The 24,314-nt window shown below is 40.6% G+C and overlaps 1 protein-coding gene across 12 annotated transcripts in view; it reads right to left on the bottom strand.

The window, feature by feature from the left end:
* LOC121061632 (aminopeptidase O (putative)) overlaps positions 1-24,314 on the bottom strand; it is a 202,702-nt gene that overhangs the window by 64,716 nt on the left and 113,672 nt on the right. For 7 of the 12 annotated variants that reach the window (XR_005815187.1, XR_005815188.1, XM_040540767.1 and 4 more), the window contains exons 12-13: positions 14,660-14,722; positions 13,854-13,937 (exon numbers count right to left, since the gene is read on the bottom strand). The exons of 2 other annotated variants lie outside the window; for them this stretch is intronic. Coding sequence is in view for 8 of the 10 variants with exons in the window: in XM_040540767.1 (XP_040396701.1) it covers positions 13,854-13,937; positions 14,660-14,722 (147 nt within the window). In the remaining 2 variants the exon portion in view is untranslated. Of the gene's footprint in view, positions 1-9,781; positions 11,381-13,853; positions 13,938-14,659; positions 14,723-15,632; positions 17,859-24,314 lie in introns of those variants that run through there. 3 more of the 12 variants (XM_040540773.1, XM_040540775.1, XM_040540776.1) reach the window with 3 other exon arrangements.

The following is a 24,314-nucleotide window of genomic DNA, read 5'->3' as shown; positions in this document are numbered from 1 at the left end:
TTTTTGCAAATGGAGAAAATAGTTTGCTGAAAATCAAGTCTTCACTATGAACTGAAGAGGAGACTCATGGTAGAGAACATGGAAAGAAAACATGGAAAAAAAACAATATGAAAATGCAGGTAGACAAGAAATGAAAATAAAAGGACTGCATTTGACACTGTGGTGAGACTGACTTTGTGATTGTGTCACTCTACCTTCCATTTCTCCCAAATCACCCAGTGCTGCTAAACCTGACACCAACAATGGAATAATCCAGCAGCAACTCTGGAGATGACTCAAATGTAGATAGGCCAGAATTTTTAACATTTTCTCTAATCACACATCAATCTAAACATGTCATATACAGAGTTATTACACTATTTTCAAAGCACACCACAATTCTTGGGTAAAAAAAGTTGTTGTGTGGTGACAGGTCATTTCAAAGTTTTATAAGAAGTTTCTGCCTTAAGTTGCATGCAACAACATTTACTTCACGATTCTCATTTGTGACGTAACCCATAATACTGGCAGAAATGTCTCCAGCACCCTGTCAAAAAGAATCACAGGCCAAGGAAACAAAGGGGAGGCTAATTCAGACATTATCACATAAACGACAACATCTGCTAAAGAACTTCAAAAATACAAGTGAGGTACAGAGAAAAAAAAGCATATCTAGTTGATAGTTGTATGTAGCTACACATGCTTAGCAAAAAGGGGGAAGCCCTTTTTAGGGAGCAATTCTCAAGTATGGGAAGCTGGGGGGAGGTAGTTTGAGAGGGTTGTTTTGTTTTCAAGATTCAAAAAAAAAAATTGAGTAGAGATCCTTCAAGTTCAATAAGAACCTTTTGCATCCTGAATACATTTTTGACACAACAAAGAAAAAAATACACGAAACAATTTGCATCCCGGTTGCCTGCTCTGTTAGTCACATGCTTCACAAAAACTTCAAAAACTCTTGTCTTGTAACTATGCCTAATTTAATATGAAAGTCAGAATTTTAGCTCAAACCCTTAGGGGAACTCAGCTGGATTACTGTTAAATCTTTGCCAGTGCTTTGGAAAAAGAGTCTGCATTGCAAAACACCCACCCAGTCCACTCTTAACTAAGCCAAGATGGTAATAAATTCAATAAACAGGAAAAGAGCCTTTTGCACTATACACTAGCTTCTAGAATATGAAGGATATCCTTGTAAGGACATCTTTAACTTGACATTCCCTCTCTGTGTATTTTTACTTCTGTCACCCATCTCCTAACATTAAAAGCAAACAGAACACAAAATTTGGTAGCCAAATTCTCCTTACATGTAACTTATAGAATCATTCAGGTTGGAAAAGACCAGGACTAAATCATCTAGTCCAACTTTTAACCTAGTACTAAAGACCACCACTAAACCATGCTACAAAGTTCTACATCTACACATTTCTTGAAGACCTCCAGGGAAGGTGACTCAACCACTTCCCCGGGCAGCCTGTTCCAATGCCGCACAACTCTTTCAGGAAAGAAATTTCTCCTAATATCCAACCTAAACCATCACTGGCACATCTTAAGGCCATTTTCCCTTATCACTTGGTGCTTGGGAGAAGAGCCTGAACCCCACATCACTATAGCCTCCTTTAAGGTAATTGTACAGTGAGATAATATCTCCCCTGAGCCTTCTTTAGTCTAGGCTAAACAACCCCAGCTCCCTCAGCTGCTCCTCGTAAGACTTGTTCTCTAGACCCTTTGCCAGCTTTTTATTGCCCTTCTCTGGACACGCTCAAGCACCTCAATGTCCTTCTTGTAGTGAGGTGCCCAAAACTGAACACAGTACTCGAGGTGCGGCCTCACCAGAGCCAAGTACAGGGGGACAATCACTTCCCTAGCCCTGCTGGCCACACTACTTCTGATACAAGCCAGGATGCTGTTGGCCTTCTTGGCTACCTGGGCACACTGCTGGCTCATATTCAGCCAACTGCTGACAATACCCCCAGGTCCCTTTCTGCCAGGCAGCTTTCCAGCCACTCTTCCCCAAGCCTGTAGTATTGCATGGGGTTGTTGTGCCCCACGACAGCTTAAAGCGACTTTATTTTTATGTTCAGTTTTGGAGTGCTTTGCAGGCCAACAATGGGGCTATTTGTAATATTCCCAAAGGAAAACAGAAACCTTTCCAGTGTAATATGCAGGTAATGGGGCAGGGTGTGAGAACACAAACAGAAAGCCTTGAGCTTCAACTTACAATCAACAATTCTTTTCACAAGCCTACCTGAATCTCCTCAGCCAAGACACCAACAAGCATGACAAAATCTCAAGGATGTTATCTGTGTTGATAACACTTCATGGTTTGGTCACTTTTCATGTTGTCACTTCAAGTTTATACAAATTTTAAATGTAACTAGAATCATAATAATGAAGACAACAATATATTGATCCACCTTCTCTCATTTTCCAGTTTCTCCTCTGTGAAATGAATTTCATTTTTGAAATCTGCAGGCAAGTTAGCGAGAGTTCATGTTTTTCTGTCCACAGTCAGGTTTTCATAAACATTTAACAAATACTCACAATGTTATGGCCAATTAAACCTCATACAATAGTCTTCCAAAAGTAACTCTTCCACAGATTTGTTTAGTCACAAGGGATTTCCATTGCCATCCAGACAATTTTACAACATTATTACTCTCAAACCTTAGAACAAGCCAAATGAATAAAAAACACATTCAGATAAAGATGATTCAGGAAGAAGTAAGCTGAAAAACTAGGTTTTCATTGATGGAAGGAATACAGTCCAACACTGGCTAGCATATGATTTTTAAACATGAAGTTGTATGGCAAGACGAATACAAATAAGATACTGCAAAGCTGAAGTCTAGCACAAAGGACAAATAACATTGTAATTCCCTTGATGAAAACCATCAGTCATTGCTCGGACACCACCACCAACAAATAGACATTCCCTAAGCTCTCAAAGTCATCACCTCTACTGATCTCAGTATGGTTTAGAAATATTAACTTGGCTTGACAAGTAACAAAACACTTAGCTAAGTATATTTCTGCATCACAAAGAAGCAGAAGTCCGTCTTGCTCACCTTCTCCAAATAGCATAGTTCGTTTATGTGGTATAAGAAAGGATAGTATGTTCCAGTAACCACAATGTCTTTATCTCTGAAACTGCAATACATCTCTGAAGAGGTTTCCCAGATCTTAACACTGGAAATGGAACAAGGAGCAAAAGACAGTGGTTAAGGAAACGCAATGATGTACCCAATTTCTCCTTGGTTGAAAATGACAAGACACATCAGCTGAAGCAACAGCAGCACCATGGTCCAGGCATAAGATACATTCAGACCTACAGATTGTTTCTCAGTTCAGATGGGAAATGAGGAGATAAGCTAACAGGGAGACCAGAATTCCAGACTACTTTTCTCTTAGCCATCCTCCTCTCACAATTAATGCAATGTCATAAAGACACTACAATCATGGAGCAAGGAAATGCCCAATCTTTTAGACATGTTCATCTCTTTAGTCTGAACAAAAATCAACCCACTTACTGTGTTTGATTTAGACCCATGATGAAAAGAATCATGGGTACATTGCGGAGTGCTTTCTTCTGTACCCAGACGTTTCAAGTATGACAATCCAATATAGACTGAAGTCTTTGAGTACTTTCTTTAAAAATGAGGCACCAAAAATAAAGCAAAGAATTGTAAGCATATGGCACCATGAAAGAGCGAATATTGCGTTTGGACCTAGCCAAAGGATTACTGTTATAAGAGGAAATCAAGGTTGACTTTTAAAAATCTAAAAATAATTCTAAGAATGCTTCCTGTCTCATTGCTCTGGACAAGAGAAAACAAATGAAAAGACTTAGTGTCTACACACCATCTAGGTCATTGGTATTACACAACCTTTTTAAAAACACTTCAGATTCCTGTGCAGGACATTCACAGGCTCTAACTGATTAAAAACAAGTGCAAGATATGAAATAAACTCTGTAAGTAGAAAATGGTTGGTTTTCAGACGTCCCTATGTCCCTGACAAACTGCACAGAAAGCCGTAGGAAAATTCATTGGTCCGATCAGATACTTTTAACTAAATATAACCATTTAAATATTTACTTACATGCCACTTTATACCAGGCACAGGACATTCGCACAAGATACCTACATTTACATTTCTATCTTACATAGTTGTAAAGCAACACACATCATTAAGATAATTATACCACTGTAATAATGAATTATATATAGAATTATTTCTCATAGTAACTCTTTACTACCTCCAGCTCATTCATATCTCTTTCTATGCTGTGCAGGCAAAAGATGATAGCACATTTCTGTTTTCTAAACTAAGAATCATTCCGCCCAACACCCTACCATACTATGTTAAAATTCCCCACCATTCAGCAGTGATATTAGAAACAGCGCATATTTTTGAGGTATCTTATGCAATGTTAATGATTTTCTTAGATAAAAAAGGCACTTAGGAATCACAAAATTGTTTGGGTTTAAAGAGATCCCTTAAAGATCAACAAATTCCAGCCCCCCTGTTATGGGCAGGGACACCTCCCACTAAATCATATTGCTCAAAGCCCCATCCAACCCGGCCTTGAACAATTCCAGGGATGGAGTATCCACAGCTTCTCAGGATAACCTCTTCCAGTGCCTCACCACCCTCATAGTGAAGAATTTCCTCCTTATATCTAATCTAAACCTACTCTCTTTTAGTTTAAAGCCATTACTCCTTGTCTTATCACTACACTCCCTGACAAAGGAGTCCCTCCGCAGCTTTCCCGTAGGCCCCCTTTAGGGACTGGAAGGCTGCAATGAGGTCTGTCCGGAGCCTTCTCTTCTCCAGGCTGAAGAACAGCAACTCCCTCAGCCTGTCTTCGTAGGAGAGATGCTCCAGCCTCTTGATCGTCCTCGTGGCCCTCCTCTAGACTCGTTCTAACAGGTCCATGTCCTTCTTGTGCTGAGGGTCCCAGAGCTGAATGCTGTACTCCAGGAGGGGTCTCACGAGAGCAGAGCAGAGGGGGACAATCACCTCCCTTGCCATGCTGGCCACGCTGCTTTTGATGCAGCCCAGGATGCAGTTGGCTTTCTGGGCTGCAAGCGCACATTACCGGCTCACGTTGAGCTTCTCACCAACCAACATCCCCAGGTCCTTCTCCTCAGGGCTGCTCTCAATCCATTCTCTGCCCAGCCTGTATTTGTGCTTGGGATTGCCTTGACCCACGTGCAGGACCTTGCACTTGACCTTGTTCACACAGGCCCACCTCTCAATCCTGTCAAGGTCCCTCTGGATGGCATCCTACCTCCTTCTATGGAAGACAGTTTGTAAACATACAGTCACATTATAACTGTGTCTTCACACTACTAGATTTTATGTTCTGAGAAGTCTAGGATCTCTAGATTTTATACAACTCAACCCAGCATCTCAGAGCAACTGTAAAAATAGGAGCAATGAACATGATACTGAAAAGCATTTTGTTGTTATTTATGTCTCCTCTCCTGTCCTGATAAACAGATATGGCAGTTTTTCAAGGAGCAATTGCTTAATTCCCAGAAAAATATTACAGATGGTGTGGAATAAGGAGATGTATTAGAATAAAAGTATGACATATAAATTCTTTACACTGGTAAAAATAATTAATACATCATCTTTTCACGTAAGTGCATCTATAAATTCAAGTAGGTCCAAATCACTTTTCTTATCAGTCACTTCCTTAGTTTCTTCAAGCAATTGCTTCTCCTAAACGTGAATGCCTGTGCCGCAAAAGAGAGAATATTAAAGAAAAAAAAAAATAGTATTTCCTTCTATTTCTTTATAAGCATTTGTAAACCTAAGAGGCTTACTCATGGTAACACAAAATAAAGTTGTCAAGATATAGACCTAATTTATCGAGCCACAATGAGGGTAAATTTGGGTCACAAACTCCACCTTGCAGGTTTTTCATACTATAAGCTCGCATATGCTCGGAAGGGCACCTGCTTCACAGGAGAGGGGAAATGGCAGGAGATGAAAGAAAACTGAGCTTAAGACAAAGGAATTCTACAGTTACACCCCCCACCTCCCATTATCATCTCTGCACCCGCCCCAAAGTCCTACACAATTGTTTCTTCTGTGCTATAAGAAAGAAAAAAAAAAAAACATCTCCCAGTAAAGACAATCAAGGAAATTAGAAGTCAGATCTGTCCTTCAACCAATAAAGCGTTTGCTTGGAAAGAAGATCTTTAGAATGAATAACTAAGGCCTGCATTTACACATGTGAGTAGCTTTACTAAATTCATCAGAACTAAAGTCAAAACACAGAAATCTCTTGAATTCAAACAAAAACTAGACTATCATAGTTATTAGAAAACTAGCCCTGAAGTGGCGATCTTTCCTTTGAAATAAACAGGATCCTGGGCATGGAAACATTTAATATTCTAGAGGCTTATTTCATTTCCTTTTGCAATACAGATGAGACAACATAAGTAAAATATTCATCAGTCTTCCCAGCTAAGTCCTAAGCCCCTGTCTTCTCATGTACTAGAGTGGAGGAAAAAACCAACTATAAGACAAATTCATTATGTGGGTGTTCAATGCAAGTAGGGCATGTGACCTGAATAGTAGATAGGATATGGTTCAAAAAAATCAAAACAGTAAATTCCGTAGGAAGCAAAGGTAATGAAATCCAATTCCTTAGAAACTTGTGTCTCATGACCAAACTGTTTCATATGCTCAAAGTGTCAACAGAAAAGTTTCCTGTGGCTGGGACAATCGTAACATCTCCCTCATGCATCTATTCAGATTCCCAGAGCTCACACTTCTGTCTTGCCTTAATTCGGACTTTCCTTAAAGCAACAGGAACATGGCTGATTTAGAACATTAACAAATCTGTCTGGAAACAGCCAGCGGACACCTAAGTTAAAGGCAGAATGGAAAGAAAGACATGTACAGAACAATATAATTGCTGAAGCTTCGTTTTGATCAGTAATTTTTCTGGGTAAAAGCTTTTCTTGAGGGCTGCTTATTAACTACAACACAGCTATAGTACAGGTGGACAACAAATTTCTTATACTTTATTAATTGCCACTGAAAATCACTTCTGAATCAAAACCATGGAAAACTGAAGCACAGATAACTATACTGATATCCTATAAATATCCATGGTAATGTTGAGACACTGTAGTTTAGTTTTGCACGTTTGCACAGGTCGCATAAAACCTGTGAGCAATGCATCTGAAGATAGGAGCTAGACAGTTGTGAGTAGTCACTACATTTGCAACCACAAGAAAAGTAAAACAAATATATGCAGCATAGACAAAATAAGCACAGTATAATCTACACAACTTTAAGAATTCGATTCTGCCTGTTCATTTAAGGCTACCCAAGATGTATGTGCTTTTAAGGGCCACCTTACTGATCTAAGAGTTTCTTAGTGGGTAGTTGGGGGGCAGAAGGGTGATGTTATAAGAAGCACCTGTGGCCACTATTAAGGCCTACAGCTATGAAAAAGCAGATTAACAACTTTCAAAATCTTTAAAACCAGTTCTGTAAAAGGTCTAGCCTTTGCCTTCTGTGCTCACATATTTCTTTCTTTAAATGACAATATCTACATTTACAAGCACCTACATGCACTTTTACTATACAGTATCTGAACATAATCTAAACTGATAAAGACACAGGATGAGAACAATTGCTAGGAATCATCACTGAAAAATTATTAAGCCTATTCTGGACAATGAGTAATAAATGTAATACAAATACAACACATTTAATACTGAAATAAAGCATATTAGAGCCAGTAGACCCACTAAAACTCCTTTGGAGTTATTAGACAGGTACTTCAAGAATAACTTTGGGACATTTAGACCAAGTGGGTTATTCAACTGCCATTCCCAAGTGTATATTCTCAAGTAATTAAAAAAAAATCCATAGGAAATACTGTAGAAGACAATTTATGGAGTATTTCAATGCACTGCATCACATTTTTCAAATGTAGTAAGTTGGTCCAGTTGCAAATGCCCTGAAACAGACAACTGTCCTTCTACTCGCAAAACTAACTACATCGCCGCTCAGAATTAACTGTATAAAAAATTGGACAGTAAGACATTTGAGAAGTACTAGAAAGAATCAAATGCTTTCTGTTATTTTGGAAAGAACAAAACTGTTCCCACATTTTCCATTTCCTGTTTAATTAAGGACAAAAGGTACTTGTAAGCTAAGGTGTAAAGGAACCCATATCAACCACTAAAAATGACTTTTTAACTAGAATCAGCGATAGACTCAAATGTTGGTGACATTAGTAGATTGCAGTAATTTATCACATGATAACATGTGCAAACACTGCCTCATTCAAATGCCTCCAATGAGGCTGATTAACAAATACTGTTCTATCACAGGAGTATAACCAGTTCTTTCTACAAATCAAAAGGGAAAAAAACTCTCCACTAAAACTGCCTTTTTCTTTCCTTCACAAATCTCATTTTTTACATTAAAGTGACCTTAATCTTTCACTGCACAGGATGGAGCAGGCCAATGGTTTGAACCGCCATAATTACCAGTGATGTTATTATCTGTAAACTTTAAACTATTTCAACACATGGCCATGCTGGCCCGAGTTCTCATAATTTAGAAATTGTCACCTCAGACTCTGAAAGGAAGCAGGTGCATCATTGTATGTGTGGTGATAAGTTGCAACATTGTGGCCTAATAGGAATATTCAACCTTTGACAACAGAATAATAATATCCATCTGGGAGACTCAGTGTGAAATACGCTATACATTTATACTTGTTAATGAAGACAGGTGCTATTAAAAAGGAAAACGTTTTCAGTAGTGTCATGTCAATATAAGACACAGCTGATACCGGATTCAGAATTGGACTATTTTTTTTGTGTGTGTATATTTTTACCTATAGGCACAGGTATTTGCTTGTGCTATGAAACGCATCTCAAGTCAGCTTTGAGGCAGGGCAATCCTAAAAAATAAAGTGTTTTGGAGCTGTACAATTACAGTTTCCAAACAATCCATAAATACAGATATTTTTATGAGGATAGAAAGCTAAACACTGAAAATGTTTAACGTTAACAGCCTGAAATTGCATTCCTATGTATTCAGGGGGAAAGTTTTTTAAAACAACACACTATTTCTAAAATGACTTAACATTTACTGCAATTCTACTCTATGCATGATGTGCATTCGAATTTTCTTTCCATGTTTGACAAAGGAAATAAATGTTTTCTGCTAACAATGGATACCAGCAAACACATAGTGTTCCTACAGTTCTGTAAGATTAAGAAAATTTGGCTTTGTAAGGTTCCACAAGTGATTCCACTGAACACTTGCTGAAGAACTCTTTAGGTCTTGTTACAATTTTTTCTTTAGCTGTTATGCACTATGCAGTGTGCACGTGCAAGATCAGTACTTCAGATTTGGTCCTTGCTTTGATTCTCATTTTGGTGGATTAAAGTAAATGCACTCATTTTGAAAAACAGAGAATACATAATAATTGAAGTTTTAAAGAAACTTTAATGCCTTGCATGTTACTATTCCTTCACCTGAATTAGCAGAAGGACATTATCCTGAATAAATTCCCTAGTTAAATAGAAGCTCTCTTAGCACACCATATTCTTCTTTTTTTTTTTTTTCCCCCCCTCCTCGGAGACATCAAAACATTTTCTACTTCAGGTATAACACCACAACTCGTTATAATGAATTGCAAGAACCATTTCTTGTGTTTTAGTTACACTGGTGATCTCGTTGTTAAAGCACAAAAGAGTTACACTATTTAGCATTAGTCATACATACCACAACTTCTTTATTTTTTTAATTAAAAATTTAATTGCTATTTCAACAAAGTAATTTTTGTTCAGGTTATTAACAGAGCTTAAATACTACTACAACTGCAAACCTCTGGAGTGAGAAGAAAGTGAATGATCAATGGCAACAACCACCAGGAAGAAAAAAAAAAAGGACAAATTTTCTGTAAACTAACAGACAAACTTAAAACACATGAAAAACATACTTCCAACAAAGCAGGAGAAATTATTCTGGAGAAGTTGAATTATCCCTCAAAGTTTCAGTACGGAATCAAACTAAAACTGAAAGCAGACAAACTCAAGTTTGACAGTTTGCAACATATCTTCCTTACTGTATATACACACGCTTTTCAATGCTCTCTCCCTAACTTCTGTGTACGCTTGGCATCTCATCTTATGACACTTTTACTGCTACAGGAGTGCTTTCAAAGCATCTTTTATATTTTAACACTGTATTTCACGTAAAAGTGAATCAGTCTCCTCATAAAAAGAAATGTTTCCCCTCAAATTTGAGGGTGGATACATATTACATGCTACAGTACCACTAGTCAGACTGAAAGATCATTCTCTTCCAACACTCAGAATTGGTATGGACAACAGAAACCTTTTACTGGACTGTGCCTGTTTGAAAAACAACAAAAAAATATGATGCTTAGCATTTCTCACACACATCTCATCATAGCAGAACACTCATTTTAACCAATCCTTTCCAATCTTTGTTCTACTTTCCTCTAATTTTCTCACATAAACAATATTCTGTATCAATACATATACCGACTGAAGAATGTGCTGACCAGCTAAATTACAAGGACAGCATAAGATTAAATAAGGAGTAAAGAAAGTACAAGATGAAGAAGGTTGACCAAAGCAGAAATGCAAGGGATATGTATACACTTGTGCCTGAATGTGGGAGCGTCATATGATTATCTAAAGTACTGTATCAAATAAGGTGAGCAAAAGGGAGGAACTTAAAAAGCAGAAAAAAGTAAATAGGAAGTAATAAACAGTACTGAAGATGACCAAAAGAGACAAAGAAGAAAGAAAGATCACTGAAACAGAAGCAGAAAAAACTGATTTTAGTAAAAGCTAGGAAAAAAAATAAAACGCTTGAGAGAAAGAGCAGTAAAAGGTTTGAAATGGAAAAAAGTTAAAAAAAAATAAAAAAGAGAGAAAAGCAAAACTCTTAGTTACTTGTCTAGAGAGTCCTTCTCACCCATAAAATTCATTACACCACATTAATCCATTGTGTGAGGGTCCATGCTGGAGAGCACCACCGCACCTTTCTACACGAGCTTCCCCACTGGTTCATGTGCCCCTTGAGTGCAGTTAGCACTACCAGTTACACAGTTCTTACCCAGCACACGCTATGTTCAAATTTTCTTTAAATGCAGAGATGTGTGTACAGCCAGCTCCTGCAAACTTAACTGTTTAGAAGACAACTTTTGTCGAGAAGTAATTCCCCCGCAGTTGTCAGCAACCTTTCCTCCACAATTCTGTTTTACTTATTCCATAGTTAGATATCTCTGTCCTAGATTTTGTACTTAGATGCAGAAGTGGTTGCTTTGATTTGGCGGTGTCTCAGTATAGCAAAGTCATCCATCTTGTATTAGAAATAGGACTTCCTATCATAAAGAAAAAAATGATAGAGGAAAATCGGACAGCACAGGAACATGAAAGTTTAGAGGCTATATTTAAAGTTTGTGCTCATTCTGAAAGGTTAAGATCAACAAGATCAATGTATAGCCTGGTTTTCTAGCTGTAGCAAACAGGTCAGTAACCTTACTTTAATTACATTTGTGATATAAGCTGATACCCAGTCTTTGACTTTTCTGTTTACTTATTGCTCTGCTTCTCATCTTCCTGTTTTCCCTTCATTGTTTTACCTCTGCCTCTGTTGCTTTCTTCAAAGGTACCTTCGTCTTTCATTATGTACTTTTTTCTTTCTTGTTTTCTTGTTTATCCACAAAGGATTACTTGAACTATGCCATGCTGTTTCTACTACAAGCCAATACGAAGCCAGATGAAAGTCAAGAATTCTAGCGGAACATAGATTAGCCCCATCCAATCTGACTGGGCAACACCTACCTGGACTGGTAAGTCTGTATGGTAAACTTAGTTGGAACCTAAAGTCTGAATCCAAATACTGCAATAAGGTTCTGCCAGCACCAGGGAGATCTCACTCCTTTTTCCTCTTTTCTCATCTCTAACTCTACTGGAAAAAGTCATTATTCCAAGGAATATGATTCCCATCCTCAGTCCCCTGTCAACAGTTTCAGTACCATATGTAAGGTTATCTACATGCCTTTTCTTTCCCATGCAGTTGAGTACCCTGCCAATGCAGCTCTCTGAATCCACGCTGAATCTCTGAGAATTGATACTTAAGGATATTAGAAGAAAATGCGTATTCTTGCCTTAATTTTAGTTCACATTTCTGCTTACAGACCTTACAACAATGTATTTTTAAAAAAGCAGGCATATCTTAGTTTAATACATTAGTATTTGCATTTCTAACACAGCTGATCTACACCCTATAGATTTATCTCACAAACCTTGGAACAGTAGGAGCTGAACAATCTCTCAAATATAAATGGAAATTTATCATAAAGGGGTTTTGCACTGAGGAAGCTTTCTCCTATAAAAAGGGATGAAGACAGTGTAACATTGTAAGATACTTTTAACAGTACTTTTGAAGATGTGGACCTACTTTGTACCATTTCAAAATTACTTCAAACTGTATGCAGACTGTAGCTTATATTAGGGCAATTTGGACCTTCAATGCATTTTGCTCAACAATTTACACTCTACTTTAAGAAATTGTTCTTAATCTTAACAAAAATGATTGTAAATACAAATGGTAAATGTGCAAAGAAACATTCACATACGGGAAAACAAATTGAATTATTTGGTGCAATCATTTATGTTTGGATTATGTCATTCTGAAGTGCTAAAGTGCAACAAATACAAAACACCTTTTCCTAAATGATGTATACCAGTTACAAATTAAAAGTAATAGCAAACTGAAGGATGCAATTTGGTGATTTTCTAAACGCACCATGGAGCTGGTAAGTCACCCACATACAACAATGCACTTTGTAGACATTTGTCAAATACTGCAATGCCCATACTAAGGCAACACATCCCAGGAGTTGGCAGTCATGCTATCAGCAAGAATTTGGCTACAGAAACAGCAATGATTCATCATACATTCTATAAGCACTGTCGAAACAGCAAAACAACATACTGCTATTTTAATCCTTTAAAGGTAACAAGGGTTTAAAAATAATAATTAAAAATATATTTCTATAACCAAAGCAAGCAAGAAAAATTGTAATTCTAATAATGCATTTGGAAATATATCCCTATTCATTTGTGATAGCTATTAGAAGCGTTTTTTTTTCCCTAGAGGACATAAAATAGTTATTTAATACAAGTGTTGGCTGATTACTTACCTCTCTACTTTGTAATTTAAATGGTCAGCTTAACATTATAGCACAAATGTTTCACAACAGGTAAATGAAAAGTCACTGGTTTAAAAATAGTTTAATTTAGGTTGCATTCAGTTTTAAAAATCCTTTGTAGTTATTTTTAAAATAACCACCAAGACACATTTTCGTGAATGCCCCTATGGTGCAAATATATGACTTTCAGATCACCCTCTGAATGACAAGCCAGACACAGTTATAGCACTTTTTTCAATATACGCATCATATTTGTTATTGTCCCAAAACCCACCAAGAAAAATTGTTTCTCAGCTAACAGTACTTGAAGACTTGCAAATAACGGTGCAGATCCTGACAAAAGCTCTCAAGTTACCTCTGATGAGAGCGCTCTTATCTTACTTCTGCAAAACATTCAAGTTAGACACAAACACAGGGAACTTTTGTCCCTGAAATTATAAACATATTTAAGGACTATAATTTTTTTTTCCATAATAATTAGAGTGAAACACTGAAATTATCAGTAACATTCTTTTGCTATCACCTTGCCGAAGATGCTAAAACCCACCTCTTTAGAGTTTAAAATGGAATCAGCCGAAAGCATTTCAGTTGTGCTGCCCTTTGTCCCTTTACACAAATGCACATCATGATCCCTTACCTTTTGGAAAATGACTTCATCCTGCCTTCTTTTCTTTTTGCTGCTTTTTCTGATCCTCTGGTTTGTCCGAATCCATTTTGTGACCTGCAGTTCAAAACCGTAGCGGTTTTTTAGGAAGAAGATACAACCTGGGTGCAGCTACTCAGCATTAGTAAGAAGCTATAAACAGACTCGAGACACGTTTTTCCATTGCTTCATTGGAAAGAGGAAAAGCATTTTTCCCATCTAGAATGACATGTTCTTAGGTAATCTGCTTAGTTACTCGTGCATGGCCAAAGCGAGATGCTGTTCTTCATCCTACGAAAGCACTTTCCCTTCTGCTCTTTCCTACAGAAAACTTACAGCTTTCAGCTTAAGAATTTTATTTTATTTTGCATAAAGGAAGCGTGCTTGATGTCAGACCAGGCTGCCAAACGGACAGCTATCACTGCTGTGCGCAAAAATCCTGGGGAAAACCTCTGCGCCCTACCTCTTACACCTTTTACAAAATTTATTTCTTGCCACCCACTCGAGCGTTGCTCCAGACTACCAACTCCAACTGCAGACAGCGGGGTTGTTGTTATTAAATAATAAGGTAACAGCACGTGGGTGTGTATTCCCCCCCCCCCCATAAGGATGTTTTATTCCTGATCCGAATGCGGGTTTGATTTTATTTAAATAGATTTTATAAAAGCGTGACGGGAGGGGTCAGGCGGAGAACTCGAGGAGATCCGCAGGGGATGGAGCAGGGCGATGGAGCAGGGGGGGGGGGGGGGTGGTGCGGCCGGGGTGAAGCGAGCACCAGCCGCGAACGGTTCTCCCCTCACCTCGCCGCTCACTTGCTGGACGAGCCGGCTCTCCTTCCACGTCTCGCCCTCCTCCAGCAAAGGCTACACGGGGGGGGGGGAGAAAGAGCACGGTGAGGCGGCATCCCACCCCGACAGCCTCGCCCCGAGGGACCCGGCACGGGCTGCGGGGCGCCCGCTCCGCCGCCGCCGCCTCCGCCACCACCCCCGTCCCCAGGCCCCGTCCCGTCCCGTCCCGTCCCTGCCCAGGCCGCCCCGCAGCCCTCGGTCGGAAATGAAACACCTCCGCGGGGTCCCCCGCCCCCGTGCTTCGGCCCCGGAGCCCCGCGGAGAGGAGGAGCCTTGCCTTAAAGACGTAGGGGACGGGAGGCACCGGGACGGCCTCCGGGGGTCTGCCGCGCCGCCCCCGGCCCGGCCCCGAGTCCCCTCTGGCCACGCTGTCCCCGGGGACGGCCCTTGCTAGGCTCCCGCGCACGGCCGGCACGGGTGTGAGGATCACGGGCTGATCCACAGAGATCCATCCCCGTAGCTCACAGGGTGATCCACAGGGACGCTCTCCTGTCCAGCCCCTTCCTACGACCCCCCCCCCCCCCCCCCCCCCCCCCCCCCCGCCAAGGGCATAAACGGGGCGAGCCCGGCAGGGTCCGGCGCCACTCACAGATTTCCCCCACAACTTCCCTGCCACCTGGGGAACGCGGCTGTTACCCGAACTGCCTTGGAAATCCTGAAATGCATCCTAAAAGCGAGGACCGAAGCAGCCTCTTATTCACACCCTAGCGCAGCGAGCCCTTTGCTGAGGCCTCGGTTAAACGCTTTATTCAACAGCAGGTGATTAAATTTAGGCACGGGGCTTCCAGCAGATGTTTCTGTGGCTCTCTCAGCCGGATATTCAAACTCCGCTGCGATGGCAGCGACCCGAGTTATGTCAGCCAAGGAAAATCTGACCACCAGAAATTCTTGGGTTAGGGGTTTTTTAAACGCCTTGTGTTTAGCACTTGAAACAAGACACACAAAAAAGGCAGACCGAGTCCCACCTGGTATAATTAAGGTATTTCCTGTATTTTAAAACTAGATTATGCTCTCTGTGTCAATTCCCTGAAAACTTCAAAAGAAAATCTGTGCTTTTGTAAAAAAGAAGGCTTATCAAAGCAACTGCTTGAGCAAACTCCCCCTCAAGTAGAAATAGATGGACTTTGCAAACAGATTTAAGCAAATAAAGGTAGGTCCAAATTAGTGTGTACTAAATCTTGACAGTATCCCTTTAACTTTATAACAAAACAAAACAAAAAAAAAATCACCTCTCTCCTACTCTTTTTGTTTCACTGCCACGACATCCTTCTTTCAAGATCAAAAGCTATAGATCAAAGCTGAGATCAAACTCAATGCTTTAAATAGAAGCAACTTCACCATGACCTACTATACAAAGAACTTTTTAATAGAGCTATCACAGTAGAAAATCTTATTATAGATTTTTATTTCACACACACAACAGGTCCACTTAAAACCGGTATCAACAATGTATTTTCATTTCGTAAAACAACAGATTTTCCACTAAACAGTAGCTCTGGAAAGCTGCTATAAATTGACTCTTGAACTGTGCGTGTCTGAATGAAGAAAATAATAGAGCACAGTTCAAAGAAACCGAACAAGAACATGAACAAAAAAAATGATGTTAATGGCAAACACGCATTAATGCAGTTACCTAAAAAACAGCGTTCCTTTAATCAGTTAGCAGATTAGATCATGTATTCCCATAGAAGTTATGGGAGGGACTAGGTCACAGAAAAAGTGAGACACACTCTCCCAAAATACTTTAAAGAATTACACTTTCTCTCCTGTCAAAAGTTTGGAGAAAACTAGGAGACAAAAAGTTAGAAGAGACATTGATTTTCAGACCCAAAGACCCTGAGGCTGGCCTGGGATGAAAATGCCTACACTCTGAAACAAACAGAATGTGTGTTAGAACTCAGAAGTAGCTCCTCTTTTCCTGTCAGTAGCTGCACAGCAGTGAAGGCAACTCAACAGGAGCTGTTATTGATTTTTATAATGGTAATGTACCTTGTGGAGCCAACACCTGGGGTTCCCTGGTGCTGGCAGCTGTGCACATCATAACTTCCACACTCATCTACTGTAGGATGACAGCAGTGCTGCTTAAGATAGGAACTAATGTGCCCATACAGACAGACTGCAGCACAAAGAAAGCGGTGAGAGAAGCAGGGTGGGCTGAATGAGCTGTGGTCACAGCACACCAGCTGTGCAGTCAGCTGTTAACTCTACTTATTCGGGCTTCAGTAAGATTTATCTCATGATCAGAGTAGGAAAAATTGCTTGGAAAACAGGGGGAGAGAGAGAGAAAGAGAGGGAGAATGGAAAGAATGAAAGGAAGAGGAGGGGAAGACAGCACAGAAAAGATTATTTTAAGAATATTTGATCTCCAACGTGTTCTTCCATACCCCAAAAGGAAAGAGCTTACACTAGATAAAAGGGCAATAGAGCACCCAAATTAACGGGATTGTGACTGCCTCATCCTTCACCAACAGTCCTAGTTGCTGTCCTCATGACTATGACCTGTCATTCTTGAATCCCCTCACAACTGAAATTAAGGGTCGAGTCCATCCTGCACGTCATTGTTGGGCACACCTTCTTTCAGAAATTGCTAATGGAGCTATCCTCTGTAACACTTAGATTAGGAGCAAGCATTTATCCATCTCAAAGCATGCTAGGATCCTTCAGTCTTGCAGCACCAGGATTAAAGCAGAATTTTGAAATACGTGGGGAGAGGTAGCACTTTCTACCAACGGGCTGAAGACAGGCCAAATATCCTTTGTACATGACTTAGACAGGGATTTACACATCAGTTATTCTTCAAGTCAGACCAGATCCCAAGCATACAATGAATTTTCAGGATTGTACATAGGCTAGAAAACAACAGGATATTTATGCAACAGGCAACCATTTCCTTTTCAATTGCAACCATTTCCTTTTCAATTGAAACACAAAATGATTTTATATTGCTTAGGCTGTGATGACTACTAATGATATTTCATGAATCAATGAAAAATCATAATCGCACACTTCCCCTTGCATGAATTGTCTATAATCTCAGCTGGTCTGTGCCACTCTAATGCTAAAGCATTCAGTACTGGTCAACCAAGGTCATCTTATCTATGGAGGACACTGAATCAGTGCCATTTTGTTTGCTTGCAGCAGTTTTCAGATACTGGAAAGCAAAAACAAAAAATTGAAAAGAGTTTAATAAAACTATTTACTGTAAATGAATTTCAGAAGAGCTTCTACAAAGCTGAGGATAATAACTAATGCAGTCAAGTCATATTTTCCAGTCTCTAATTTCTAAAGGTTGGACTTTCAATTGCTGAATTTTACTCTGTGTGTACATGCCCACATATATATATATATATATTCAGATCTATGTAGACAACAGCAAGAGAAAAGAAAAATTTTTGGAAAATTGAAATAAATTTAAAAAAAAAATGATTTTATCCAGAAGCTAACAAGAGGATTAATAATGGCTTGAAACATTGGATTATACAATTCCCCAAGGGCAATATTTTCAAGCCTTTTAAAGACCTACTGTTACCAAAATTTGGCAGAGACACTCTGGAGGCAGTAGGCTACCACTGAAAATCGGAAGGTGGCTGCTGAATCCACATTGCAACTTTACTTGCAAGAAGCAGTACGTCAACAGCTGATCACAATTACTGAAAAAGAAATCCAGTCCAGAATATGCTCCTTTAAGAACAGCAAGTCCTCCAACTGACTGCAGTTTTCATGGGGACAACTTCATTCACTGAAGTGGGAAATCAGATTGTATTTGTATTTTAGGAAAGATGGTAATTTATGTTGATAACATAAATCCAAATGCTCTAATTCCTCCAAAAGTGTCTGTGGTGGTGTTAACATACTCTTTTCAGATCAGCATGCTGTTTTTAACATTCTTCAATGAAACACCTCTACAGAGACATTACGTTCAAATCAAACTTGCCATTCCTGAAAATATCTCTACCTCCAAGAGATAAAAATCTGTTGAAACAAAAACTCTGAGGACGTACTTTCAGTACACTTCAACATGACTTTCAAATACTGTGGCAGGGAATACTGCAAATACATCCTACATTAACAGCCCTGCCTTGGGGATAAAGTTTCTACCTAAAGATAAATCACTGCAACTGCCTATTTAGTCCCAGATCAAATTCACAATCTGACAAAGAAAGTATCTCTGACCGCATGCCCATGGGATCTCTAAATAATAGACTTATTACTTATTATTAAATAATAGTATGTAACACATATAATGACATAAAATTTATATATCACATATATATTATAATAATACTTTTTATTATGCTTTTTTTTTTTTTTTTTAAATTCTGATTTCATCAGGTGCTCTCACTAGGTGCCCTTCTGGAGCAACTAGAAAAGTATATTATTGTTTTTTATATTTAGGCCTTTCTGCTTGAGAAGTATTCCCATGTGCTGGAATGCTTCTCAGTAGAGCACAGTCCAGATTGTAAATTACAGCACCTTCCTCTACAAGAAGCAAGAAAATATTTAAAAGATGTTAGCGCTTTTTAATACAATCATGTATGGAAATGAGGCCTCAGATTTCAAGTTGGCCCTGCACTTCTTCAATTTAAAAGTAATTTGAATCAGACTTTTTGAACCCAGAGAAAAATATTAGGGCTCAACTATCTTTGACATAAGAGAAACCTCTATAAATTTCACTTTTGCTCCATCCAACACCAAGATCTTGGTAGGCAGTGGATAGTTGCTGGCTGGCCAAAATACATAGGACTTTGAAAGTCCCTTGGCATTATTATTATTACGTTGTTGTTCCTACTGCTGCTGCTCTTGTAACTGAAATTACAGAGAAAAACAAAAATAAACATGCCTGAACATAGATACTGGACAGTCCTGCCCCACTCATGTGACATGTAGTGTTTTCCTTCCTCCTCCAGCGTAAAGAGACTCAGAGAAAATAAGTCTGTGTTTCTTGTTTAAGAAATAAAATATATCTTTCAGAGATACTGACCTCTGAGTCTTACTGATCTCTTGAAGCAATCAAAAACCCTTCCAGCAGCTCCAGAAAGGAAACTTATTCAAGGCAAAAGTCAATTAGCTCTCTGTTAGCCCATATGCTAAGGATAATAACTATTAGCTGAACCATGGCTTTTACTGCTAATTTTTATATTGACCAATAGCTTTGTCAGCCAACAGACCTTTCAAAACTATCTTTTCCAAGACCTCTTTATTTTGGCATTTAAATTTCACTGTGGGCCTAGAAGAGAGTAGACAGAATAGCTAAAGCATCCTAGGGGAAAAAAACCAACATCTCTTCTGCATTAGGTTTATGTGGCAAAGTTTTGGTAGCAGGGACAGGGGAGGATGCAGGGGTTACCTCCATGAGAACATAGCAGGGATTGTCCCCATCTCAGACAGAGTCAGCTCCAGAGAGCTCCAAAAGGAAGCCCCAGCTGGCCAAAGCTGAGCCCATCAGCAATGCTGGTGATGCTTCCGTGATAACATATTTAAGAAAGGTTGAAAAAAAAAAAGAAAAAAAAAAACACTCAGTGGCTTGGTGGCTTTTGGTTAATGGACAAGCCCTGAAGGAAGCTGCAGCCCATGGAGAGCCCATGCAGGAACAAGCTCCTAGCAGGCACTGCAGCCTGCAGAGAGAAGCCCATGCAGGAGGAGGTTTTCTGGCAGGAACTGTGTCCAGTGGGGGACCCATGCTAGAGCATTCTGCTCCTGAAGGGTCTGCAGTACAGGTGGCATGGACCCATGCTGGAGCAGCTCCTGAAGAACTGCAGCCCGTGGGAAGGACCCATGCTGGAGCAATTTTTGAAGGGCTGTATTGCATGGCATGGAGCTCACGCTGGAGCAGGGGAAGGCTGTGAGACAGAAGGAGTGGCAGGGCACAGCCAAAGCATGAGGGACTGACGACAGGTCCCATTCTCCATCTCCCTGCAGCACTCGGCAGAGAGGAATTGGTGAGTGATCTCCCTGTTCTTATCTAAACTCATGATGTGGGTGTTGTTTACTGTATTTTCTCCCCCCATCTTGCTGAGGTTGGGAGGGGTAGAAAGCAGCTTGGTGGGCACCTGGCAGCCAGCCAAGGCTAACCCACCACACTTTCTTATGGAGATAGAATGGGTTTTAGAAGGATCACCTATTTTCTCCACTAGTAAACAGAAGGTGATTACCATCTGTATCTTTATGATCAGAAAGCCCTGCTAAATTATAAGGGGATGACTGAAGGTAATATAAACCAGGAAAGACCTTGACATTGCTAATACCAACTTTTGTGGAGGACAGCAAACTGATGCAGATGGAATGAAGGCTGTTATAATGTTTTGTTACAATCTGTTCTCTAGAGGTACTTCAGTAGTTCAGTGTTTTTGCAGAATGTGTGAAAAAATCACTGAGCTCAAAAGCAAGAGCTTCCTTCCCCAGCTCAGGCCAGCTGGGAATGCGGTGGCGGGCGCACTTTGAGTTTCTGACCTCTGCTTGAATCAGATGGTCAGAATTATTGGCCAGCGTTACAGGGGGCTACGTGGATTTCAGGTACATGGTGTACCCCGTGCATGTGTATAAATACACATCTTCCCTACATGTTCATTCCTTCCATTCATAAGCATGTCTCTCTGAAAGCCCAGAGAAGAGAGAAATTTTCCAGGCAGTGAAATGTGTGTTTCTTTCAAAAGCCTTAGACCACTGTGGAACATGGTAACTTGTTCCTGTCACGTATAATATTTAATCACATATAATATTTACCTGAGCTTCATGGCCAACTCTCCATTCTCCTGCACTAAAAATATCTCAAATATTACTTACTAAAGTAGTATTTGACTTTTCATTATTTCATATCCAGTGTCCAATTTGCTAAAACTACTTATAATGGATGCTAAATTGGAGAGATTTCATAAATTTAGAGGGCTACTCTTTACTAATCGACATAGAAAATCTGTTTTCTTGCAAGGTATCACAAAAATATTTTAAGCCTCTGTGAATTGTTTCCACTAGGCAAATAAAACAACAGACACAGTAAAAACTAATTGGTTGCTAACTTCTGCTCTTTTCATTGTTTTTACAAGCAATGGATTAAAATCAATGTTTATGGCAATGCAAGCCTGGCTGTGTACATATTTGCTTGCAAAAGAGATAAAAGATAATAAGAAGGTTTTTTTTTAAGTATGTAAACAGTAAAAGGAAGACTAGGGATAATGTGGGTCCCTTGCTGAGCGAGGGGGGTGCCCTGGTAATGGGAGATGCCGAGAAGGCAGAGATACTGAATGCCTTCTTTGCTTCAGTCTTTGCTTCAAGGACTTCCCCGCGGGACTCCTCAACACTGGTGGGGGGAGAAAGGGGCTGGGAAATGGAGGGCTCCCCCGTGGTTGATGAGAGAGTGGTTCGGGAGCGTCTGAGTGGGCTTAACGCACACAAATCCATGGGTCCCGATGGGATGCATCCACGTGTGCTAAGGGAGTTGGCAGAGGTGATAGCTGAACTGCTCTCTATCATCTTTGAAAGGTCCTGGAGAACAGGAGAGGTGCCTGAAGATTGGAGGATAGCCAATGTCACTCTGGTCTTCAAGAAGGGCAAGAAGGAGGATCCGGGAAACTACAGGCCAGTCAGTCTCACCTCTGTCCCTGGAAAGGTGTTGGAACAGCTTGTTCTGGATGTCATCTCCAAGCAATTGGAAGAGAAGAACATTATGAGGAGTAATCAGCATGGATTCACCAAGGGGAAGTCGTGCTCAGCCAACCTCATTGCCTTCCATGATGGCATCACCAGCTGGGTAGACGGGGGGAGAGCAGTGGATGTCATCTACCTTGACTTTAGCAAGGCTTTCAATACTGTCTCCCATGACATCCTGATAGCAAAGCTGACAAAGTGTGGGATAGAGGAGTGGACAGTAAGGTGGGTTGAGAACTGGTTGACTGGCTGAGCTCAGAGGGTGGTGATCGGTGGTGCAGAGTCCGGCTGGAGACCTGTGACTAGCGGTGTTCCCCAGGGGTCGGTGCTGGGTCCGCTCTTGTTCAACATCTTCATTGACAACCTTGATGAGGGAATAGTGTCTGCCCTCAGCAAGTACACCAATGACACAAAGCTGGGAGGAGTGGCCAACACGCCAGAAGGCTTGTTGCCATTCAGCGAGACCTGGACCGGCTGGAGAGATGGGCAGGAAGAAACCAAATGAGGTTTAATAAGAGCAAGTGTAGAGTCCTGCACCTGGGAAGGAACAACTGGACGTATCAGTACAGGCTGGGGGACGACCTGCTGGAGAGGAGCTCTGAGGAGAAGGACCTGGGGGTCCTGGTGGACGGCAGGTTGACCATGAGCCAGCAGTGTGCCCTCGTGGCCAAGAGGGCCCATGGGATCCTGGCGTGCATTAAAACTAGTGTGGCCAGCAGGTCAAGGGAAGTGATCCCCTCTACTCTGCCCTGGTCAGGCCTCACCTGGAGTGCTGTGTCCAGTTCTGGGCTCCCTGGTACAAAAAAGACGGGGATCTCCTGGAAAGAGTCCAGCGGAGGGCCACAAAAATGATACGGGGCCTGGAGCATCTTCGCTATGAAGAAAGGCTGAGAGACCTGGGTCTGTTCAGCCTTGAGAAAAGAAGACTGAGAGGGGATCTCATCAATGTGTATAAATACCTGAGGTGTGGGAGACAGAAGAATTTGGCCAACCTCTTTTCAGTGGTTTGTGGGGACAGGACAAGGGGTAATGGCCACAAAATGGAGCACAGGAAGTTCCACACCAACATGTGAAAGAACTTCTTCACGGTGAGGGTGACGGAGCACTGGAACAGGCTGCCCAGGGAGGTTGTGGAGTCTCCTTCTCTGGAGATATTCAAGGCCCGTCTGGACGCCTACCTGGGCAGCCTGCTCTAAGAAACCTGCTTTGGCAGGGGGGTTGGACCTGATGGTCTTTCGAGGTCCCTTCCAACCCCTTCAATTCTGTGATTCTGTGATATTTGGCAAGTCTCTGTTCAACATCTCTGTGTAAAAAAGGACCTGTCCTCCCTCCCTTTGCTGCTTCCACCCCCTGCATATGTAGGTGGGAGAATGGGAGCTTGGGAATGTGAACTTGAACCAGCATTGATCAACCAGGCAGCAAACCCTTATTGTTCTTGAGATACCAAACATAACTCCTTTCTAGTAGGGATAAGCTCAGTCATTCTGCACATAACATAGCTTTTGTGTTCAGCAATGCAATTAATAGGAAAAGGGAATCGGAACGACTGCTAGAGATTTGTTTTGAAAGAGATTCTAATGAACAAATGTGTGGAATCCAGTCCAACTTTATTTTAGAAATGGAACATTATTTCAAATGCGCTTTAACCTTTTGAACAAGCTATTACTCATTCAGATTTACTATGCTAGTACTACTGTTGTACCTCTAAGCTGGACACACATGGTGCCAATGGACATCCTGAGGGAAAACAGAAAGATGTTTGTGAAAATCTCACTTTTGACTGGAGAGGTATGCCAGTGTTTTTAGCAGGCCATTAAACTAAATCCAGTGAAGTATCCACCTCAGCATTATTGCAGAAGTGCATTCCAGCTCTGAATCTCAGAAGCATTATTTTTTTTTTTTTTTCTGAATCATTCAATTAATGGGTAAAATAAGATTACTAAAATTATAGTTTAAACTTCAC

The sequence above is a fragment of the Cygnus olor genome, chromosome Z, assembly GCF_009769625.2.
Source record: "Cygnus olor isolate bCygOlo1 chromosome Z, bCygOlo1.pri.v2, whole genome shotgun sequence".
NCBI classification, from domain to species: Eukaryota; Metazoa; Chordata; class Aves; order Anseriformes; family Anatidae; genus Cygnus; species Cygnus olor.
The sequence above is the reverse complement of the archived record's forward strand: the minus strand, read 5'-3'. Positions and strand labels throughout refer to the sequence as shown.